The sequence below is a fragment of the Miniopterus schreibersii genome, assembly GCF_964146895.1.
Source record: "Miniopterus schreibersii genome assembly, chromosome: 1".
Lineage (NCBI taxonomy): Eukaryota > Metazoa > Chordata > Mammalia > Chiroptera > Miniopteridae > Miniopterus > Miniopterus schreibersii.
The window spans coordinates 30,245,023-30,266,944 of record NC_138101.1 but is presented as its reverse complement, the minus strand read 5'-3'; the positions used below and the strand labels follow the sequence as shown (position 1 = coordinate 30,266,944).

General features: G+C 39.7%; 1 protein-coding gene across 1 annotated transcript in view; it reads left to right on the top strand.

Moving 5' to 3' along the window:
• The window catches only part of LOC308567529 (cyclic nucleotide-binding domain-containing protein 2-like), a 63,085-nt gene extending 41,752 nt beyond the window's left edge, over nucleotides 1-21,333 (top strand). Inside the window, exons 8-14 of the mRNA XM_081159188.1 lie at nucleotides 2,707-2,784; nucleotides 6,150-6,210; nucleotides 6,485-6,632; nucleotides 6,929-7,005; nucleotides 14,725-14,784; nucleotides 17,418-17,465; nucleotides 18,847-21,333. Of these exons, the coding sequence (XP_081015314.1) occupies nucleotides 2,707-2,784; nucleotides 6,150-6,210; nucleotides 6,485-6,632; nucleotides 6,929-7,005; nucleotides 14,725-14,784; nucleotides 17,418-17,465; nucleotides 18,847-19,077 (703 nt within the window). The 3' untranslated portion in view covers nucleotides 19,078-21,333. The remainder of the gene's footprint in view (nucleotides 1-2,706; nucleotides 2,785-6,149; nucleotides 6,211-6,484; nucleotides 6,633-6,928; nucleotides 7,006-14,724; nucleotides 14,785-17,417; nucleotides 17,466-18,846) is intronic.
• The last annotated feature ends 589 nt before the right edge of the window (nucleotides 21,334-21,922 follow it).

Here is a 21,922-nt window from a genome sequence, read left to right as displayed (position 1 = left end):
TGTTTCATGCCATGTCCTTGGAGCTTAAAACAGTGCCTGGCACAAGTGCTTAATAGCTTTTTGTTGAGTTGAATTGGAAGTTTGATGTTGGGAAAAGAACTTTGTCTCTGGAGTCAGACTGACCTTGGTTAGGAGCCTGGCCCTGCCGTTGGGTGACCTGGGACAAGTCACTTCACTTCCCAGAGCTTCAGCTTTCTCACGTGTAAGGGGCTGCCTGGGTGAACTGAGATAGCATGAGTGAGGCCCTAAGTGTGGAGCTTGGGAAGTACTAAGTGCTTAGTGAATGACCGTTCCCGTATTAACTCACATCCATCCCACCCTTTTTCTGTTAGAGCTTTCTATTTTTCAAACTGCAATTGATTCAAAAGGAAGCGTTTGTAGAGAAAACCATCATGATTTCTATGAGGAGTCTCTAGAAGCAGAATTCCTGGGCAGAGGTGCTAACTCTTCCCTGTATTTATTAGCTTTGCTGACCCTGAATCAACCAATCACTTCCACATAGGCTATATCCCAACATAAACATGGAAATTGCCACTTTCTAGATTTCTACCAACCTTTATTGTTTCCACCAACCTTCACATTCATTATTTTCAGGTGGGGGGGAAGTTTGGGGTAGTTGTATTTTCGTTTGTTCTCTTTTACTTTCCACTTGTCAAGTAGGTTGATACATGGACCTCTGACATCTAAGATGACTCAGGAGCTAAAAATGCAGAACTCTCTTCTTTGACATTTCGTGGTTGATATATTAGATTCCTCTGACAGGTGACTTCTATGCATTCTAGTCTTTGAGGTTGATTACTAGTTCTCACTATCACTCAGTTGTTGTGGTATACCTTAAATCCTTCATTTGTTTTATTAATTTTGTAATAAATTATTGATCACTTGCTGTGTTTCTGTGCTTTGTAGTGCTGTGAGAGATAAGTTAGAGTAAGAAAGAAAGTTGGAGGGTATAGACTCTGTTCTTAGGGAGAAAATAAATATAAAGTAAATTTAAAATATATTGTATTATATGTATAAAATATATTTTATATGTAAAATGGCTTGCATAAGTAAAGATATTAAATAAGAGATTATTATGATTACTAGGTTTGTTAAACTGGAGAGATAAATCTTGTATACATTAGACAACTAGGAAAAATTATTTGGGAATATTATTTGCAAAAATTGTTTGCATATGCATGCAGTGTAGTAAATATTTTTATGTATTATTTTAAAGTGTAACAAATATCATAAATAGGCTGCTAACATTATAGACTGGAAGTTACCAACAAGGGCCAGAAGAAACTAATAGCATAAAGAGCTGGTGCCCATTCAGGAAGGCCCAGAGATGAAAATCACCGTGCCCATGGAGTGGAAAATTCCATTCCGATGCGGGCCTGCAGTACTGTACATGGAAACTGATCCAAGGGAGCGGGGTGCGGGGGTAGGAGCCCCGAGGTAGGGGTGGTTCTCTGTGAGGCGTGTGACGGAATCATAGGTCAAGGAGCTCCTTCTGGGTTAAAGGTGTCATGGTTAGGGTGACCCTGGCTATAAGACATGCTGCGAATATGGAAGAAAGAAGGGCAGGATTGAGGCTGGCTGGAGTTGGAACTTGTGGAAATTAACTGGAAAGAAGAGTTAACTCCTCCCCTCAAGAAACGGGCTGGAAGCCTAAATCACCAGGTCTAAGAAGGCACAGAAAAGTGCAATTCTGTATTTCTCTAAATGCCAAAAAGTCCTGGGGATCATCTAGGACATTTGTTAAAAACACGTTGTCACCCCTGCCCCAGATGTCCTGACCTGGAACCTCTAGGAGAAGGGCTTGGAATTCTGTACTTTTAACAAGTGCACTTGATGACTTTTTAGGAAACACTGCTCTAGTCTAACCCTGTCTGGTGCCAGAATTCAAGTTCTCTTCCACAAAGGGTCCGCAGGACAGGGCTAGGAAGCAGGGCTTTGGATTCAGAGGGGCTGTGTAAATAGTGTGTCAGGATCCCCTCACCTTCTGTTCCTCAGGGTCATGGGCCTGTGCCAGGTCTCCCTAAGGCAAAGGAGAATCTCAGAGGACTTGAATAGTGTTACTAAGCACAGGGGACCCTTCTGACAAGGAGCCTTAGTCCCCTGCATGCTTGGAAGATGCCCCAAGGTAGACAGCACTCTCAGGTGAGGCTAGAGCAGGCAGGTGGAAGGGGGCGTGAGACGTAAGGAGACTATTCCTGTGCCAAGAGTAGGAACTACCGAACTGAGAAGTAATGCATTTTGACTTTGATCATTCTTGTAGACTGAATGCTTGTGTCTTCCCCAAATTCATGTGTTGAAACCTAATCCCCAATGCGACGGTGTTGAGAGGCCTTTGGGAAGTGATTAGGTCATGAGGTGGAGCCCTCATAATGGGACTGGTGCCCTTAGAAGGGGCTGAAGAGATCAGAGTTCTTGCTTTCTACCATGTGAGGACACGGTGAAAACACGGCCTCTGTGAACCAGGACGAGGCCCTCACCAGACACCAAGTCTGCTGGCACCTTGACTTCGGCCTTTTCCAGCCTCCAGAACTTTGAGAAAGAAGTTGCTGTTGTTTATAAGCCACCCAGTCTATGGTATTCTGTTATAGCAGCCTGAACAGACTAAGACAGTCATAGAATGAATAATAGAAATTATAGCTGCTTTTAAAAATTCAAATGGCTTGGAGTGTCCTAAATTCTGATCAATTTGTTTTCCTCTCTCAACAGGAATCTCTCATTATTCCGTTCATGGCCAAAAGAAAAGATAGACTTTCTGCTTCACTGTTCTTTACGTCGACACTACAGGTTCTCTATTTACATGTGTATCCTAAGCTTCTCGTTTAGAATCAATAAATCAATATTTGAGTAAAATTTATTAAGTGAATTAGAAGACTCGACTCTCTTCATCTTTAAGAATGCTCTCTACCAGTCACACTCATACGTGTTGCTTATAATCATGTCAAAATCCCCTCTTTCGTGAAACCCTGCCTGGCTCCTCTGTCCCTACGGGACTCCTCCATCCTTTGAAACCCCATAGCATGTTGGTGTATGAGTTCTCTGCGGCACTCACTTATTCTCTTTACTCTTCAACGACATTTAATTTACCTTTATGTCGAATTTATTTATAACTCTTTTGTTCCAAAAAGGGAATAGAATATTCCATGAAGGGAATAGAAGAAAATATAAAAGACACGAGAAGATGGTAATGAAAGGAAACTAAATGAGGTCTGTAAGATGAAGCCAACTGTCACAGACATTTATTGGGTACTTGCCATGTCCCACATGCCAGACAGTCCCTCCCTGCTCTCCTGGGTGCAGAGCAGAGCTGGGACACAGCTGTGGCTTATGGACCAGTTCAAACTTAGGAAGAAGCTTCAAACCCTCACTAGAGGTTTGATATTAATCATTTTGCCCCCTACCTACCCATTTTCTTAACCTACCCACTTGTTACTGTTGTTTGTTGACAGAAAGTAGGCAGCTGTGTATTATCAATTGTGCTGATACTAAAGGGCTTTCTAATTCCAGAGGTATCTTGGTAGGTCTTCTTCTAGCCTCTTCAAGGTTTTAGGGCTTCCATGCCAAAACTGTAAAACTAGTCATATAATTATGCGGGACACAGGGTATCCCTCAGTTTTCCAGGGAATTTCTATTCCCCTTGTGTGTACTTAATATATACTGTCTAGTAAAATGAATCCTGGCAGTTTTCTGTCAAGTTATAGCTGCCTCTGCAAAAGAAACCTCATTTATATGTTCTTTTCTCTACATTGGCTAAAGCGCAGCAAATAAGATAAGCAAATGAGCTTCATTTTCTAAATGTTGTAAGAGCAACTGATGGCATCAACAGCCATTTGTGGCTCCCGGGCAAAGTGCAGATGGAATGTTACGCCTGTACCAGAATGTAAAAGTGTAGATTATTACCATGGTAATGTAAAAGGTACAGTTTCCCTCAAATCACTACCTAATTCCTATCTTTTGACCAAAATAATCATAGAGGAAATCCCTTCTAAACCATTTTTGAAGCAAAGCATTTGTATTAGGAACATTTTTTAAATTATAAGAATATTGGCTCTACCTTTGATTTATATCTTTATGTATAAAGCAAGAATAAGAAAAACTATAACTGAAATATAATTTTCATTATAACTGATCTTTTAAATAGTCTTTGTTATAACAACTATCACATCAGGTAATAACTAGTAATTAGAATTTTTCTCACAGGACTTATTTCTTCAAAACGCTGAATATTTGCTGCTCTATTTTTAAAATTCAACTGAATTGCTCATTTAAGATCATGGGTCTTAGTGCTCCTTCACGAATTAGAGTTTTACTCCCAGGTAGCTCTAAGAAATGTTAATTTCCTGAGCCTTTTTCCTCCCATTATATAATAAAGTCAGTTACTTTAATCTAGAAAGAGGATATTAAACTCTACTCCCCTAAAGAGCCAGGTGTATACATTTATATATACCAGGAGCTTTGCCACCATCATGTCTGGGCTTTTTTTTTGGCAGGAGGGGCAAGGTGCATCTGATACAACATGGGCGGAGAGCATGCAGGGTCAGTGTGGATAGTGGCACACAGAGGTCAGCCTGTGATCCGAGGGGCAGGCAGGGTCTAATCTAGAGTCATTAGGTGATACTTAGAGCCAACAGGGGTGCCATTAAAAGCCAAAGGGAAATAAGTCAGGAATCCAAGAGCAACTGCTAGGGGATCTAAATAAATTTGCAAAGACAACTTTCTTACATAGGACAAATATTTAGTAAATCCCTGACCATGTTTCTCAAAGTTTTCTGGTCACAATGTAGAAGTATATTTTAAATCATAGCCTAACAGATACTCGCGGCCCTCACTGTGTCAGAGTTTTAGAAAGATCCTTGCCCTCACCATGGGCGAGGCACTCTGATGTTTCCAGTTCTCTTAGGTTCTATTCAGTTTCATTTGAAGATGTTAGGAGGAGATTTATGAAGCTGATTTCATGATCTGCTAATTGATAGAAGCCCGTAGTTTAAAGTGTACTGTTCTGGAGAATGGGGAGATGGGATGAAGACAGTAGGGGGAAAAAAAAGACTGGAGGTTGTGGTTCCTGATTTTAAGGGGATTGAAAAGTCCTTAGGGAATGTAACACATGAAACAACAAGATAGTACATTTAGAGGAGGGTCAATCAAAACAAGCAAATTAACAGCCACATCAATATTAATACAAATTAGTTATAGAAGTGTCTAATCAACTGGGGCGATTAACAGTTTCCTGGAAAAAATAAGTGTAAAGCCAGCTTTTGAGTGACACACACTGATGGAGAGCCCAGAAATGGAAATAGCCCAGGCGGCGCCACAGCGAGCCCTGAGAGTGCGGCTCTCGGTGAGAGTGGGCAGGTGTGCAGTGTAGACGGGTGAAGAAGTGAGCTCAGGAGAGGGAGGCAGGTGGGCGCATCCAGCAGTCTCGACAGCCTCAAAGACATTAGGAGAAAATACCTTTGCCTAGAGAAAGGTAACTCGCACTGATGTTTATAAAGAAATTAATAGCACATGAGAACATAAAGCATTGTTGCTATTCCACGTGTCTCTACAAGGCTGAAGTTAAAATTTATTATCTCTTATTTAGGAGAGTGACTAAATCAGTTATTAGAAATTAGTTTATCATATTAGTAGAAATTAGTTCTTTGCCTTGGACTATCTCTGAGGCTGTGCATGGTGAATATAAAGGAGTAGACCTTAGGAAGATGCCAGGGAACCTCAGAGGCACCCAATGAAAGGAAATTCTGCATATAAACAGCTGCAGAGCACCGAAGTCAAGCTTCATCTGCTTAATAATCTTACCTCAAATGATCCTGCCTACATCACTGCACATGTACCTGAATACTATTGTTTCCCACTTTTGTTTATGGTGCATTTCTTTAATATCTCCAAGGAGAGCTCAAATAGAACATATTCTTGCTTTTCCAGACTAGGCGCTATAGGCCGCCCCCACCCCCCAAATCTGTGGTGTTGGCACATTGATACTCAAGAATTGCTTGTGCCTGGAAAAATGCGTCAGACTCCATACAGTGAGGGGCTGTCTCGGTTTTGCTCATTTTATCTCTAGCCTAGCACATAATAATCTCAATGAGTATTTTTGTTTGAATAAATATTCTTAGTGGTCTCTGAATGCCACCCCCACCCCCCCTTTCTTTCAGGGCTGGAACAACCATTATCTCTGACAACTTGAACTCCTACTTTCTTGTATTCATCATATCTGTAAGTACACAATGAAGCATTAACTTTTGCAGTTAAAATTCTGGCAGGGAGCGACAGCCAGTGATTATACCCTCTAAATGGCTTTCGTATGTGTGATCAGCTCTCGAGCTAGGGGGCTAGTTGAACCTGACCACAGATTGTCCAGTGACAGACGGTTCAATAGTGTCAACTCCTTTTTGAAGCTGCAAGTTAAATCATCTTTATATTCAATGTAGAAGGTGATGCACTTACGAACTCCAAGGTTCTTTCTCACTCATTCACTGCCTTTTTTCAGGGTCGTTGTCGGATAATTGCTAAGATGAAGTGTGAGGAAATATCTGTATGTTCCTGTGTAATGAAGACAGGTTCTTCCACCCTGAAAAATGTCCACACTGTTCTTCCACCAAAAGGAACTCTTGATGTAACTGAAAAAAGTTTAGAAAGTAAGAATATTTCTGTCTAATAAGGTTGCACAAACACTGGAATTTATTTCTGAGTTGCAATCTACCAATTCTGGGTCCCTATCTGCCACATTGTATTTATTTGTTAATGATATGAAGTATTTTTCAAGCTATCATAAAAAAGAAGGAAACGTTAAAACGAGTTATTTCATTTTTCATTAAATATTCTTCTACAACACCATTTTAAAGAACTGCCTAGTATACACCTAATGAATGGATCATAATGTGAATAAGTTAAAACAGAATTTACAACAACAAAATGTCTGTTCTTATTTAAGCATCCACAGTTTCTCCCAAGACTTCATTCTCGGCTGCTAGGAAAAAGAAGCTAGATACAAAGAAATCTCCCCTCCAGGTAAGGTAAATGCTTTCAATTTGATGTGTCTTTGAAGATCTGAATCTTAGGTTCTTTTCTTTCCAAAATAATCAAAGATTGTTTTGTTCTAGGGGTTCCAGAGTAAAGACATAGGGAGATCCCTGTTGTCTCGGTACTAACCATGGGAGCACCCCAAGTCCCTGTGTTCATTAAGTCAAAGATGTCAAACTGATCACTTACTCATTCAGGAGGTTTTGGGGATGAGAAATCCACTCTTTCTCTGTTATACAGGGTAGGCTAGTGAGCTAGACAAGGTAAATAGCAAGATTTTGTGGAATCTGCCTAGATTATACTTAATAATGCTCTTGATTATACCTAATTTATAAGTATACATTCACAGTCATTTGTTAAGCAGTTACTTTTTCCTGGGATTGGGACACAAGTATGAGTAAGACCCACCCTTGTGAGGAAGGGAGCTTTTAATATCCATTGGCAAAGTAAATTATTTGTAAATGCTTCTGAAGAGTGAAAATTACTTGTAAATAACATTTGTGGGGGTTTTAAAACTTAATTCATTATTATATACATGTACGGCACGAACGGCCTGGCCTGCTTCTTGCAGAATATCATCCTTCTTTTGTCCTGAGACCCCATTTGCAAGACCTTAGTAACAAATTACCAAAAAGAAATGACTGATAACTAGAGACAGACAATTGCATTTGATATCTGTGTTGATAATCATCAGCTTGGTGCCATTCCCTAATGTCTCACAAAAACATATTCTTTTTCAGATGATTAATTACATCACCCTCCACTGATGGATGTCCTATCAGCTGTTCTAAGGTTGATGGCGTCCTGCTCAAAGAGGGTTTTCTGTCTTCCTAGCATTAGTAGCTACTTCTTTTTTCTTTCACTAATTCATCACGTGTTTCTTTTTTTTTTTTTAAATATATCTTTATTGATTTCAGAGAGAGGAAGGGAGAGCGAGAGAGCGAGATAGTAACTTTTATTGGTTAAATGTGTGGCAAACTTTACTCCCTAGTTATGGCTTTTTCTTTACGGTGTGTCTATTACTGTGTATATTACTGAGTGTACGCCCTGCACGCCCCCGACTGGGGATGGGGCCCGCAACCTGGGCATGTGCCCTGACCGGGAATCGAACCCCAATCGCCTGGATCCTAGGCCGAGGCTCAGCAGCTGAGCCTCCCCGGTCGGGCACCACGTATTTCTCGAGCACCTACTCTGTGGTGCTGCTGCTCTCTGCTTGTGAATCCACACACCTTGGGCTCAGGCATTCCCCTGCTTTTCTGAAAGTAACAGTCTCGATCACTGCTCCAGTGCACATCCTCGATACACTAGAGGTTTTCCCTGGTGCTTGGAGCAATAGGAAAGCAAGGTAACTCAGGTGTAATTGAATGTAGTATCTCTTACTTGATGGAACTAAGGAAAATGACAAGCATTAAAACATTTAAATTACTTTAATAAGGACAAAGTAATTTCCTAAACTAATTAATATATCATTTTTAACTGCCATTAAACCCTTGTTAATTAAATAGAATGGTAAAGTTAAATACAAAGATGGATGATTTCCTAAAGGAGACGAAATTGTGATTTAAACATCCTTCTTAATTGGTTTAATAGACACACACAGCATTGTATAATTCAACCAGGGCTTGGATCTAGAGGTTGATGAAAAACTGCAGACAGAGCATTATGGGAGCAGGAAACAGGATTACTTTCCAGAGAATAACTATTCTATTTTACTTTATTTCAGTGGTTATTAACTTTTCTTGGTTAAGAATTCACTATACATAAATCAACTAATGTTTACTAAGTATCTTTTATATGCCAGACATTTAGGCATAAGAACTTAGGATTTATGTGAGCAAAATAGTTCCCTTTGAGGATTTGGTGAAAACTAGAGACTCCTTCTAACAAAAAAGAAATAAAATATATACATGCATATTCATGCCAGTTTTCGTACACAAACTCTCAGGAGGTCTATAGACCCCTAAAGTTCATCCATGGCAGCCCCTAGGTCTGTGAAGTTAATTTCGGGACTCTTTCCATATTTAGCGTTATTCAAGCAAGGAATGACATATGTGTTAGCACTAGTCACTTTGCCTCCCTAAGCTTCCATTTTTGTGTGTGTTAAATAAGGGTAGTAAATGAAAATTTTCCATTTCTAAAAATCTCTGAGTCTGTGAGCACGTGTTATAAATATCCTTGTCTATTTGTGTCATCTATCTCTCTGTTGCTCATGTATTTGTGTGTGAATAGAAAAAGAACAGCACAAAACAGAGCATGGCAAAATAGGATAGGAATGAAAGAATCCTTAAGAATATAGAGATTATATTAGCTCCTCCGTAAGAAGCAGCAGTGGCTGTCCTGATGTTCCTATGGTGAGTGTCAGAGCTAGGACTTGGCTCCGAATTTCCTGACCTCCAGCCCACAGCCCTTTTCTCAGTACCATGGCGTGTACGAAGATTTATCCCCCACTAATGCCCACAATGTGGTTGGTTACTTTAGATTAATAACTATCTTTTTAAGTTGGTGTCTAACCTCAGTTGGTTGCTTGTTGAATTAAGATATTTATCTTTAACTGGAGATGTTAGTAATGATAATATTTTATAAATTTGGCTCCATGGTGTAAAAGACACTTATGAAATTCAAGGATACTTGGGAACTCCAGAAAGTTTCACTAGTGGCAGTAATCCTAGTGTTAGGGTTGAATTGTGTTCCCCCCAGATTCGTACATTGAAGTCCTAACCCCCAGTACCTCAGAATGTGACCTTATTTGAAAATAGGGTCATTGCAGATGTAATTAGTGTGGGTCTAATGACTGTTGTCATTAGAAAAGGGAAATTTGGACACAACTACATGCACTCTGGGAGAATGCCAAGTGAAGAAGCCAACCAGTGAATGCATAAATAAGTGGAACAGCAAATTGATGTTTCTCTCTCTCTCTCTCTCCCTCCCCCCCCCTCACCACCCCCTCTTCATCTCTCTCCAATCAATCAATCAATAAAAAATCTCTAAGATGTGTCAGATATGCCAAGATGCAATCTGATGTGCTGAGATACATAGATATGCAGGTTTGCTCTCAGAGGCATTCACTGTTTGTGTGTTGCTGTAAATTTGTACTTATTAGTCACAGAAATATGAATAATGGTGAAATTTTTGTTTTATCAGAGTCCCATAAAAAATACATGTGACACGTTTATAGTTGTATACACTGTCATATAGAGCTTATTTTAGACAAAATAGAAATTCCATTTTGATTAGAAGACAATGAGGTCAAATCTCCAACTTACAATTTTCGTGTCTAATAGTTGGATGAATTCTCCACAGAGCACTTATGGCTCTGGCTCTCTCCATGTTCATAACATAATATAGCCAATATCCCTCATCTTCATATTATGATGCTTGGTGAGTCACAGAGTAGGCACTTGGACTATTCATGGAAGAAAGTGTATCCTGGGAGAGACTACCAGTAACCTAATTATACAGAGAAGTGACTGATAACTACATCAGTATATCCTGCTAAATCCAAGCTAAATGTGTCTCCACCTCAACCTTCCCTCACCTGGATCTTTGAAATACTTCTGGCCACTCCAGTGCCACCCAACAAGCTGGAAAATTGGATGAAGGGAAAGTAGTAGTGGAAAGAAAAAGCCATCTTAAGCAATTGTAATTAGGATATGTAACTTTTGCAAAATTTACAAAAACATAACTACATATGGATATGTTGCTACAGCCTCTCCTAGGCCTTGGAAGGGGCCTGTGCACCAGGGGGGCTTTAAAGCTTAAGATCCATTGTTTCATGGTAAATCTGCTTCTGCAGATTATTACTCAGTCCATGGCATAATTCAAATGTAGAAAGTAAAAAAATTTTAGAACAATTATAATTTTTGTAAGCATATTTTGGAAAACATGAGTATTGCTGCCCTGCCAGGTGGCTCGGTTGGCTGGAGCATCATGCCATGCACCGAAAAGATTGCACGTTCAGGCCTGGCCTGTGCTGCTCTGTGGTTAGATCATTGGCCCAAGCAGTGGTCTGGGTGCATGCAGGAGGCAACCAATCAATGTGTCTCCCACATCAATGTTTCTCTCTCTCTCTCTCTCTCTCTCTCTGTCTCTCTCTCTCTTCCCCCACCCCTTTCCACTCTGTCTGAAAATCAATGGAAAAAAATGTCCTCAGGTGAGGATTAACAATAAAAATAAAATAAAATATAAAGACTGCGGGTTTGATTCCCAGTCAGGGTGCATACACATACCTAGATTGCAGGTTCGAGCCCTGGTTGGGGCACATATGGGAGACAACCAATCGATGTTTCTTTCTCACATCGATGTTTCCTTCTCTCTTTCTCCCTTCCTCTCTCTCTAAAAAAAAGATCAATAAAACATTTCCTCAGGTGAGGATTAAAAAACAAACAAAAACATGAGTGTTGCTATAAATTATTGGAGAACATGCTTAGCAGTGTTGTGAAGTGTACTGAATATTTAGGTTTGGTAGATGCATGGTGATGGGGCGAGTCAAGGCAGAAATTTGGGATTCTGAGGAATGAGCTCTTAAGTAGCTGCATTAGTTTAACCAGCATTTTTAAGCTGATAAAAATAATACATTTGATTTGTACATCCTAAATACATAATAATGTTTACATGTGACTTTTGCTTTCTCCATTTAATTAAATAAAATTATTTATTCACCAAGATCATTGCCAGCCATAAAAAAAAGTTAAGTATATTAGTTGCATCCCCTTATCTTCTAATTAAATTTAACAAAGATGTCAGTTGCATACTTTTGTGCCCAAAGTTATGCTAGACTATCTAATTAAGAAAATATATCTTTATTTATTTAAGATATAAACATGTATAGCTCATAGTTTAAAAAAAAACTGTAAGGGGTAGCATTCGATCCAACAAATGCAGATTTAAGTATCAAGCTATAACAGGCAGGAATTTTAAAAATATATAACATTGTCTCTATCCTTGAGGAGTTTACAGCTTTGCTGCCACAGTTTGAGAGTAAAACCTATGTAAATAAGTGCTATCGTCTTACACATGTGGTAGGTAGGTCACTGTTTAGGGAAGGACCGTAACGTGACCTGGAGCGGTCAGATAGAACCTGAGCTGAATCTAATGGATGGAAAAGGTTTGGATAGGCAGTGAAAAAGAGCTTCCTGGGAGAGTAAATGCTTTCTCATTCATAAGCAGAGCATGTAGTTTTTTGAAAGTATTTTGAAATTTACCATACAGACTGTGGCGCTCGCTGATGCCCTTAGGTGGGCTATGAAACCCTTCCTTGAAAGGCGTTTTGCTTAAGTCATGTTCCAGATCTCCTTTAGAAATTCAGAGGACCCGGAATAAGGAAAACACTCTTGAAAAAGAGGAACAAAGTTGGTCAAGGTTGTGCTTAAGCCTCCGTAGCCAATTAGATCCTTAACTTCTGCCACTGAACGTGTGCATGGCTGGAGGTGGCTGTGCACTTCAGAGAGTTTACTTCGTTGTTGCACCTTTTCAGGCAGGAGCTAGTAGCTTGGAGGTTCCTTCTCTGATTGCTCCTCAGAGGTGTTGGGAAATATAGTTAAAAACAAAATCTCGCCCTCGCCAATGTTTCTCAGTGGTTAGAGCATCGGCCCACGCACCAAAGGGTTGCAGGTTCAACTCCTGGTCAAGGGCATGTACCTGGGTTTCAGGTTTGATCCCCGGATGAAATGAAAACAACAACAACAACAACAACAACAACACACACACACACACACACAAAACCAAAGTCTTCTCCAACCCAGAGAACTCCACAGAGGTAGTAAAGAAAATAATTGTATTACTAAATAAACATTAAACCAGAAGGAGACGTGCATCAGAAGCAATCCATCAAGAGAGTGTACAGGCGGAAAGAAATCCTCACCTTTTATATTGCCAAGCAGAGGCAAACATTACATGGGTTTCCAGGGTCAGTGACAGGCCTGCCTTCTTTCTCCCATCTACTTTGTTTATGTTTCAGAAGACACAAATAGGCATCCTCAAACTAATTTAAATTCCCTAAAATGATCAATTGTGGGTTTGGGGAGATCAGAGAAGTTTCCAGCGGAAGAGGTGATGGGCAGCACTCCTGCCTGCTGGGAATTTCTGCATGTTCATGTCACACAGCCATCCTGGACTTCAAGTCTGGCTTGTGCATCGTGGTCAACTTGTTGGAGATCCTGTTCGAGGGACAAACATCACATGATATGAACTTACCTTTTGATATTAAAAAGAGTCTTCCAATTAGAATTAATTATTTATCAGCTGTGTCTGGACATGCAAGCTGCATGTGGGACAGGTTCTTTTTACTTGATCATTTGCAATGCAGTTTATCTGTGAACCTCAAGCATCAGAATCCCACTCCTTCCATATGTGAGGCTAAAATGCAAATTCCTTCACCTCACCCCAGTCCTACTGAGTCAGAATTTGGTGGAAAGAGATGGTGCCCAGGGGTCTGTAAGTTTCATAAACTCTCCAGATGATTCTTAGAACTCAGGTTTCAAAACCACCATGCTAATGAGTTGGAAATAATTCCTCTCTAATTATCCTGCTGAAAGCCTAGAGTCAAAATAGGTCAATGCAACTTAGTAGGGCAAATCTGACATCGTTATGCTGAAAACAAAATGCACTTCACCAAATCATTTTCCTTACAGTAGAGAATACTTACAGTAACTTCATTTGAATATCTTCCTCCTTAATTTCTGATCTTGAATTTATTTTTGAGTTATTGTGAAAACACAAACAATATGTGGTATTTCTGCTTATTTTAAGCTGCTATTTAATTAAAAGTAATAAAGTAATTTGATTCCCTTCATAATGTTCCAAAAGGGTATAGTAGTTTAGTTTAATTTAGTGTCAAATGGAGACACAATGTATAATTTCTCTGACTATAAACTACTACCTCTCCCACCAAAAAACAAAAAAAGAAAGAAAAAAAGCCCCAACACTATAAATATTTTTAAAGTCTTTTATTTGATGATCATTATTTATACATCCCTTCAATGAATTTTAATCTATTAAATTATCAATCTATTTTTAATTGTAGTAAATACACATAACATAAAACCACCGTCTAAATCATTTTTAAGGGTAGAGTTCAGTAGTGTCAAATATATTCACATTATTGAGCAACCAATCTCCAGAACTTTTTCACCTTCCCAAACTGAAACTTTGTCCCCATTAAACAACAACACTCCATTTCTCCCTCCCACAGGCACTGGCAACCACCGTTCTACTTTCTGTTTCTATGAATTTGACCCCTTCAGCGACCTCATATAAGTGGATTCACAGAGCACTTGTCATTTGGTGACTGGCTTATTTCACTTAGCATGTTGTCCTCAAGGTTTTTCCATGCAGCAGCATGGTCGGAATTTCCTTTTCTTTCCCGAAGTGAGTGATATTCCATTATATGTACATAGACCGCATTTTGTTTATCCATCTGTCCACCAGTGGATCCTTTGACTGCTTCTACTTTTTTGCTATTGTGAATGGTGCTGCTATGAACCTGGCTATACAAATATCACCACGAGACCCTGCATTCCCACTTTTCGGATGTATACTCAGAAGTGGAATTGTTGGATTTTAAAAATTTTGAGGACCCACCATTCCATTTTCCATAGTGGCTGCATCCACTTACGTCCCCACCAACGCTGCAAAGGGTCCCCGCGTCTCCACATCCTTGCCAACACTTGTTATTTTCAAAGCTCACCAAGCTTTTGACATTCTTTTTAGGGGTCTTCACCAGCAGCGTGTTTTGTTGAGATAAGAGTTCTGGAGCAAGGTGAAGTTTTTGTAAGTTTTCTTAGTTTATTATTACAATTCATTTATATTTTAAGTTTCATAGGTTTATTTATTTAAATAAGTTCATAGAATTACATAGAATTCATATTTTCTCTGTCACACATGGTCTAGAATATAGCCAACAATGGCTTATATTGAACTAAAAAGAAAAGCAAGCATTTATATATCAATCTATGCAGTGATTTGTAGTTTACAATGGGTCTTCATATGTTTTCTTATAATCTCATACTGAGTCTCTACAGCTATAGCCTTTCTCAAATGCAAATCTGATCCTTTTACTCTAATTTAAGGCATTTTAATAATTCCCAATGCCCACAGAATAAAATTAAACCTCCTCATAATGGCAAACCGTCCACTCTAGCCTCATCTCTTGCTTTATCTCCCTCCCACCCTACATCTCAGCCCTCAAACTGCATGTGGTGTGCTGACTGCCACACCGTATCATACCTTCGGCTATTTATTTATGTGGTTGCCTCTGGCTGGAACACCCTTCCCAGCATCACACCCCAGATTCACTGGGAAAAATTACTCAGGCTTTACCAAGGCTTAGCTCAAGTGTCACCCTTTCCGTGACGCCTGTCCTCTTTCTCCCATGGTGTCTGTGAGATGTCCTTCCCCGCCACCTCTCGCCAAGTAGAAGTGACCTTTCCTTTCTGCCCACTGCAGCTGGGACAGGTTTTCTTTACAATACCCACCACATTTTACTACATTGCTTTATGTTCATGTCTGTCTTTCTTTCTAGACAGTGGGCTTCTTAAGGGCAGGGCCTGAGTCTAGTGTAAAATGTCTCCAGTGACTGGCACTTAGGTGCTTAATAAATGTATATTGAATGGGCAATTGAATAAGTGGATGGTTGTGTGGGTGGGTGGATGAATGGATGGGTGAATGGGTAGGTGGGTGAGTAGATGGCTGGGTGGAGTAGGATAGGTATTAATATTCCTACAAGATTAAAACTGATTAAATGAACTGCCCAAGAGTATACCACAATAATTTGAGGGCTAAAAATCAAATTCAGATCTTCTAATCTAATGCTTTTTTCTTCTACATGGTGTTGCCTTCTAAATTTAAAATTGTAACATTAAAAACATTACATAAGAGAATAATAATACATTTATTTAAATGATTGAGCCTTTTCAAATAGGTGGATAAACCTAATCTAATTCCTTCAACACATTTAATTGGGTTTCTGTTTCCTATGTTCCTGCTTTATCTCATTTATGAAAAATTTCATTAATATTCAATCAAGGCTCCATATAATTTTGTTAATAAAGTCATGATATTAATATCAATATCCAAGAAGTTAAAAACATTTGCAAATTTTCCTTTAAAGTGTATCTCACAATGATTTTTTTCCCTCCCACTTTTCCTCTGGGTATCCCAGTAGTAATGAAAATATCATGGACGTTGGACCCAGAGACATTGGCTTGCATTGGCTTCTTGGGACTGTCACTCCCTAGTTATGTGACCTTATCCAAGCCACCTCACCTGTATGAGCCTCAGTTTCCTCACCTAAAAAATGAAAAGAATTATATCCACTTCATAGCATTGCTGTGAGGATTAAGTGAGAAAATATATGCCCAGTGCCTGGCACATATTAGGTATGCAAAACATGTAATTTTCGTCCTTACATGAGTTCAGTTTATTTTTAAAAATAGATTATTGGTTTTGTTTTGTTTTTTTTTTAGAATGCAATTAGATCAATTCAAAGATTGTTGATTAGTCTTATGTTCCAAAGGAGACTAAGATTTCTTAAAGGCCCAAATCTCATTTAGCTTTCTCACAGTCTCTCACACATTTTAAAAAAAGTATTTCCCCATTGCTAGTCATTTCCAACAGGCAGGTATATGATACCTTTCAGGAACTTTTATGGATTATCATTTACTATATACCTCAAAAGAAGAAATGCCTTCATTTCTAGAACTTTGGGTGGTCACCAATGGAGGAAGGTTAACGATTATGGCCTTTGCGTGTTGTCACCGCTCAGTGTCTTTAAGGATGGGGTTCAGGTGGAGAATCAGAAACAAAGCTCATTTGGCCTCACATTATCTGGCTTTTTTACACCCAGGAGTAATGAGTCTTAAGATTAAATTACAGTCTTCTCAGAACTTGCTATTAGAAGTCTCATATATATTTTATTTATTTACAAATATATAATGGAAACAATAAACAATAATTTTAAATGAATATTTACATGTTCCTTCATAGTCTAACAACTATTACTTTGCTCTCTTGAGCAAAAACTATTCTGTCTTACAAGTGCCAGCTCAAGTCCCACTACCCCCAAAAGTACTAATAATTCATTTTTGCCATTAGGAAAATTTCTTAAAACTTAACAAAAACAGATTATGTGCCTTGCGTCTGTTAAGTTTTAATTGGTGGTATGGCTCATTCCTTATGAATATATGATTCTCAGCTTCATATTTATTTTAGAATCCTGTAAACACAGTTTAGATTCCCATTTTTTTTGACTCCTGGAAAACCATGTATAGGTCCATTGATTCAGTAGAATTAATTAAAAAACAAACAAGCATGTTTCTGACTTGACTTTTCTTGTCTCTTGCTTAATTTAATTGATAAAGAAATACTTTTTATTTTTAGTGACTGAGGTTCTCTTACAATTTTAGGGCTTAGAAGAAACATTGGACAATTCATGTGATCTTCACTTGTACCTGGTAAGAACGTGGCCTTTTTTCAAAATGGTCCCTGAATCAGTCTTAGCAAAGTCATATGCTTTGTTCACTCAGTCAGCACACAGGAGCTCACAGACAAAAAGGTTTCTAGCTGCATTCCACAAGGTAAAAATCCAAAGAGGAGGTTGACCTCATGAGAATAAAAAACTGCAGGTTCAGAATTATTAAAATAATGTAAATATAATTAAATTTTTAAAATTTGCCTTGTAATTGTATTTGGTCTCATTGGTGGTGGTTTGTTTTTTTTCCAGAGTAAATACCTTTTTTCATGTGCTATGTTCCATGTCAGGATTTATGCCATTTTAACTGAAACCTTAAAAAGACTCGGGCTTTTCTCTCACTTTTTGAGAATCACAAAAGCTTTGAAATAATATAAAGTAACAGTACTTATTCAAGGAAAGTTTGACCCTCACATAACCAGAGCCTTGCCCGTAGAATCCACACTGAACTAGCTTGCAGAGCTGTTTGCTCTGAGGCCCGCCTCTGCCTTCCCGAGCAGGCAGTTGCAATAGAGGCTGGAGCAGTGGAACAACTCTAGGAAAAAAGGCGCTTAAAAAATAAGAGACTGCGTTTCAGGCATATGCAACCCAGAATATCCTGTTTTCCTCCTTTAAAATCTTAGAGGCTTCTGATTCACTCCCACGCTGCTACAGAAAGTATTTAAGAGGCCCTAATGTGTGAGCATTGGCATTGGGCAGTAACAATTTTAAAAAGACCCGAACTGCAAAACCAAAAGAAACACCCCTGCTGAACCTTGGGAGAGGCAGAAATTTTGACTAACTGAAGCGAGGATGAAGGCTATTACGAGAAAGGGACAAGTCCCTTGCTCACACCTCTGACCCTGGCACGTAGGGACCCATCTAAAACAAGTGCACCGCAGGGGTCAGAGGCGGGGACCCGACCCGCAGCGGAAGAGGCAGATGCGGACTAGGAGCAGGCAGAGGCACAGAGCCTGTCGCTGAGGGAGGTGAGCAGGTAACTTCAGACACACGCTCCGTGCTACCTGCAAGTCGCTGTGTAACCACCTAGCTTACATAAAAACTGGGCGTAGCTTATCCCACTGAGGGCTCATATTTTCTTAACTAGTCCTCTTATAGTCCTTATGCGGAATCCCTTAAGCTTTGGTAGGAGAACTGTCAGGACTGCATGGACCCAAATGCCCTTCCCAGCGGCCACCCTGGTTCCCGGGCTGGGCAGAGCAGTCAGCAGCTCCCCGTGTGCACAGCACATCCAGGCTGATTGATTAGGCCCTCGGGCGGGGTTGAGGGGCACATTAACTCTTTCAAATCCGTGTTTGACCCTCAACTACCTTTCCCTTGTGAATGAAACAACTGAAAATAAATATGTTTATTCTCTCTTCTAGATTAGTCAAGGAGCGGAGTGCATTTTTATTCCCAAGAACTTGTTTCTGGCAGAAGCCAGCCCTGAGTCCAGGAGCGCTGCTTTGGAGCTGGTGCGCGCCCACCCCGCCGAGGAGGCCGTTCGGGAGCACCTGGCCCGGCAGCAAGTGTGGCATGAGTACAAGGCCAGGCTCCTGGCGCAGCAGCTGAAGACAGGAAGCTGGCCCACTGGCTCAGCTCATTTCGATTTTTAATGAAAAACCTTAAAAGAGATTGAAAAATACAATTGGGAGATTATTTTGATATGCACTTAGAAGTGCCTCCGTGGAGGTCAGGGCATGGGCTGTATTTATGGCCTAAATAAACGATGCCACGCCCTGCCTTGCTCAGAGCTCCAGCTGGTAACTTCCTCATACTGGAAAACATAACCGAAACTTGATAAGATATACTGTTGCTCGTCACTGAATGGCGTGTTTGAGATTTAGCTAGTAAAGTGGTATCATTTCACACTGGACATTTTTCTCAGTTATTTGTTAGCGATAAAAGCAGTCCAGCCCCGCAGGAGTGGTTCAGTTGGTTGAGTGTTATCCTGTGAACTGAAAGGTTGCCAGTGCGATTCCTGGTCAGGGCACATACCTGGGTTTTGGGTTCAAACCCTGTTCAGGGCACTTACGGAAGGCAATCAATCAATATTTTTCTCTCTCACGTTGATGTTTCTCTCTCTTTCCCTTCTTCTCTCTAAGCCTGTCCTTGGGTGAGGATTTTAAAAAGAAAAAAGCAGTCCATAAAACTATGACTAACATAATTTCAATAAAATTTATATGCATTTTTACAGCATAGTCAAAGACACAATTTTATCAATGGTGATCTGTGAATACAGTTTTTTGTGTTTTAAACTTTTCTTCTTTGGGTATTTTTTAATTACAAAAGTCTTTAAAATTCCAGTTCTGCCTAGGTAATGTTTCTGTGAAATAAACTTTGCAGACTTTGAAAGACTAACACAGAAGATAAAGAGGGAGAAGCTCCTAAGGAGAGCTTCACATGATGTGAAACCGGTATCTTGTCTTGGCAAAGTTAAAATGGTGCTATCACGAGATACTCTAGCAGAAGCTTACTGATGCCCCCAACTCACATACCCCCAGCCCACATCTTACTTCAGCTCGGTTAGCTCTGACATGTTGACAGTATTCTTCCTCAGGTTTGGAGGTTTTGGGGGTAAATGCCTTGGCCTCCCAATCTTTGGTGGATGGTTTTTTAGGTATATTCAACACAGTTCCTCAGAGGGGCCTGTATTAGTTACCTGTTGCTTTGTAACAAATTACCTCAAACTTGGTGGCTTAAAATAACACATTTCTTGTTTCACAGTTTCTGTAGGTCAGGGATCAGGGAACAGCTTAGCTGGGTTGTTCTGGCCCCGAATCTCTCACAAGGCTGCAATCAGTGTGTTAGCCAAGGCCGCTGTCACCTGAGGCGTGACTGCGTCTAAACCATCCACTTCCAGCTCACTCATGTGGCTGTGGCGAGGCTTCACCTCACCATGCGGAGCCCTTTCTGGGCCTCCTCATGTATGGCTTCCCCGGAGTGAGTGGTCTAAAAGAGGGCCAGTGCCTGAAATGGAAGTCAGAGTCTTCTTTTATGACCTAATCTCAAAAGTGACATACCATCACTTCTGCTGTTTTAGTCACATAGACCAACCCTGGTAGAGTGCAGGAGGACACTTCACACAGGTGTGACCACAGGAGGCAGGGATCATTGGGGGCGTCTTGGAGGCTGCCAACCACTGGCCCAGCAGAATTAGTCCCAGGTGCCTACAATAGGAGATCAACTGACAATGCGTTCCTGTGTTGTCTCTCTTCTTTCCTGTCATTCTTCCCATTTCCTCACTTCTGCTTCCTGAGATCATCTACCCCCCCTCCCACTCCCAAACTGATCTAAACCTAAACCTGACTCAGGTTCTCATTTCATAGGGACCAAAATGATAGGAACCCTTGCCTATTATGAAAAATGTCACTCAGAGTCTTCCTTGAACTTTGTTAGTTGAGAAAAAAAGTGGCCCTACTTCAAATTTTTAACTTTTTATTTAGAAATAATTAAAACACAAAGTTGCAATAATAGTATAAAGAGCTCCCATATATCTTTACTCAGATTCACCAGTTTTTAATGTTTTGCCACATTTACTTTCATTCTCAAAGGCCTAAATTCTGAACCTTATTAAAATATTCAGTGTTGTCCTGGATGGGGTGCGGATTTGAGTTGTTATAAGGATTAAGTGAATTGTGCACACAAGGTACAGAGTACAGGGCCTGGCACACAGTAAGTGCTCAATAAATATCAGGCTTTTGTTCATTCATCCTTTCAACAAATATTTATTGAGAAACTTGTTGCTGTTGTTCTTATTACATGTCTGTGATGACTGATAAATAATTTAATCCCAGGAGCTAAGCACTGGAAATAATAGTAAAAATTGTAATACATAGACATAGATGAAATAAAGTAGATGAAATAAAGTGATTTCCGAGCTTCACTTCAAAATAATTTGTAGGGGAAATAAGTAGGGGTGTAGAAGAAACAAGATTGTTGAAGCTGAGTGATGGGTACATGAAGTTTCATTATACTCTCCTCTTTTTTTGTGTATGCTTGAAGCTTTCCATAATACAGAATTTAAAAAAGAACGAAGACACACATCCCAAATTAACTACTCTCAAATGCCTAGGAAATGTTACATTTCCTCAGAGGTGGGTTATTTAATTGGTTCTAAAAATAGTAGAATGAGACAATGAATCTTAGTATTCTGATGGTCACAGAAGTCAGCTTCCTGTACCTTTACCACTAATTTGACAGCCACTTTCCACATTTTTTTTTTTTTTTTTACTAATGAGCCTTGACACAAAATGTATCCGGGTACTTACCCACTGGTTATGACTAAATAGGAAATTATTTATATCATGCTCATTCTATTGTATAGGCATTTATAAAACTACATTTATAAATGTGATTCTTAAATCCACTGATCCGCTTAGGCCTTAAGTAATGGGAACCCAAACATTTTCAATGCAATGAAGTCAGCTGAGTTTAAATTTGTATTATGAATGGCTACAT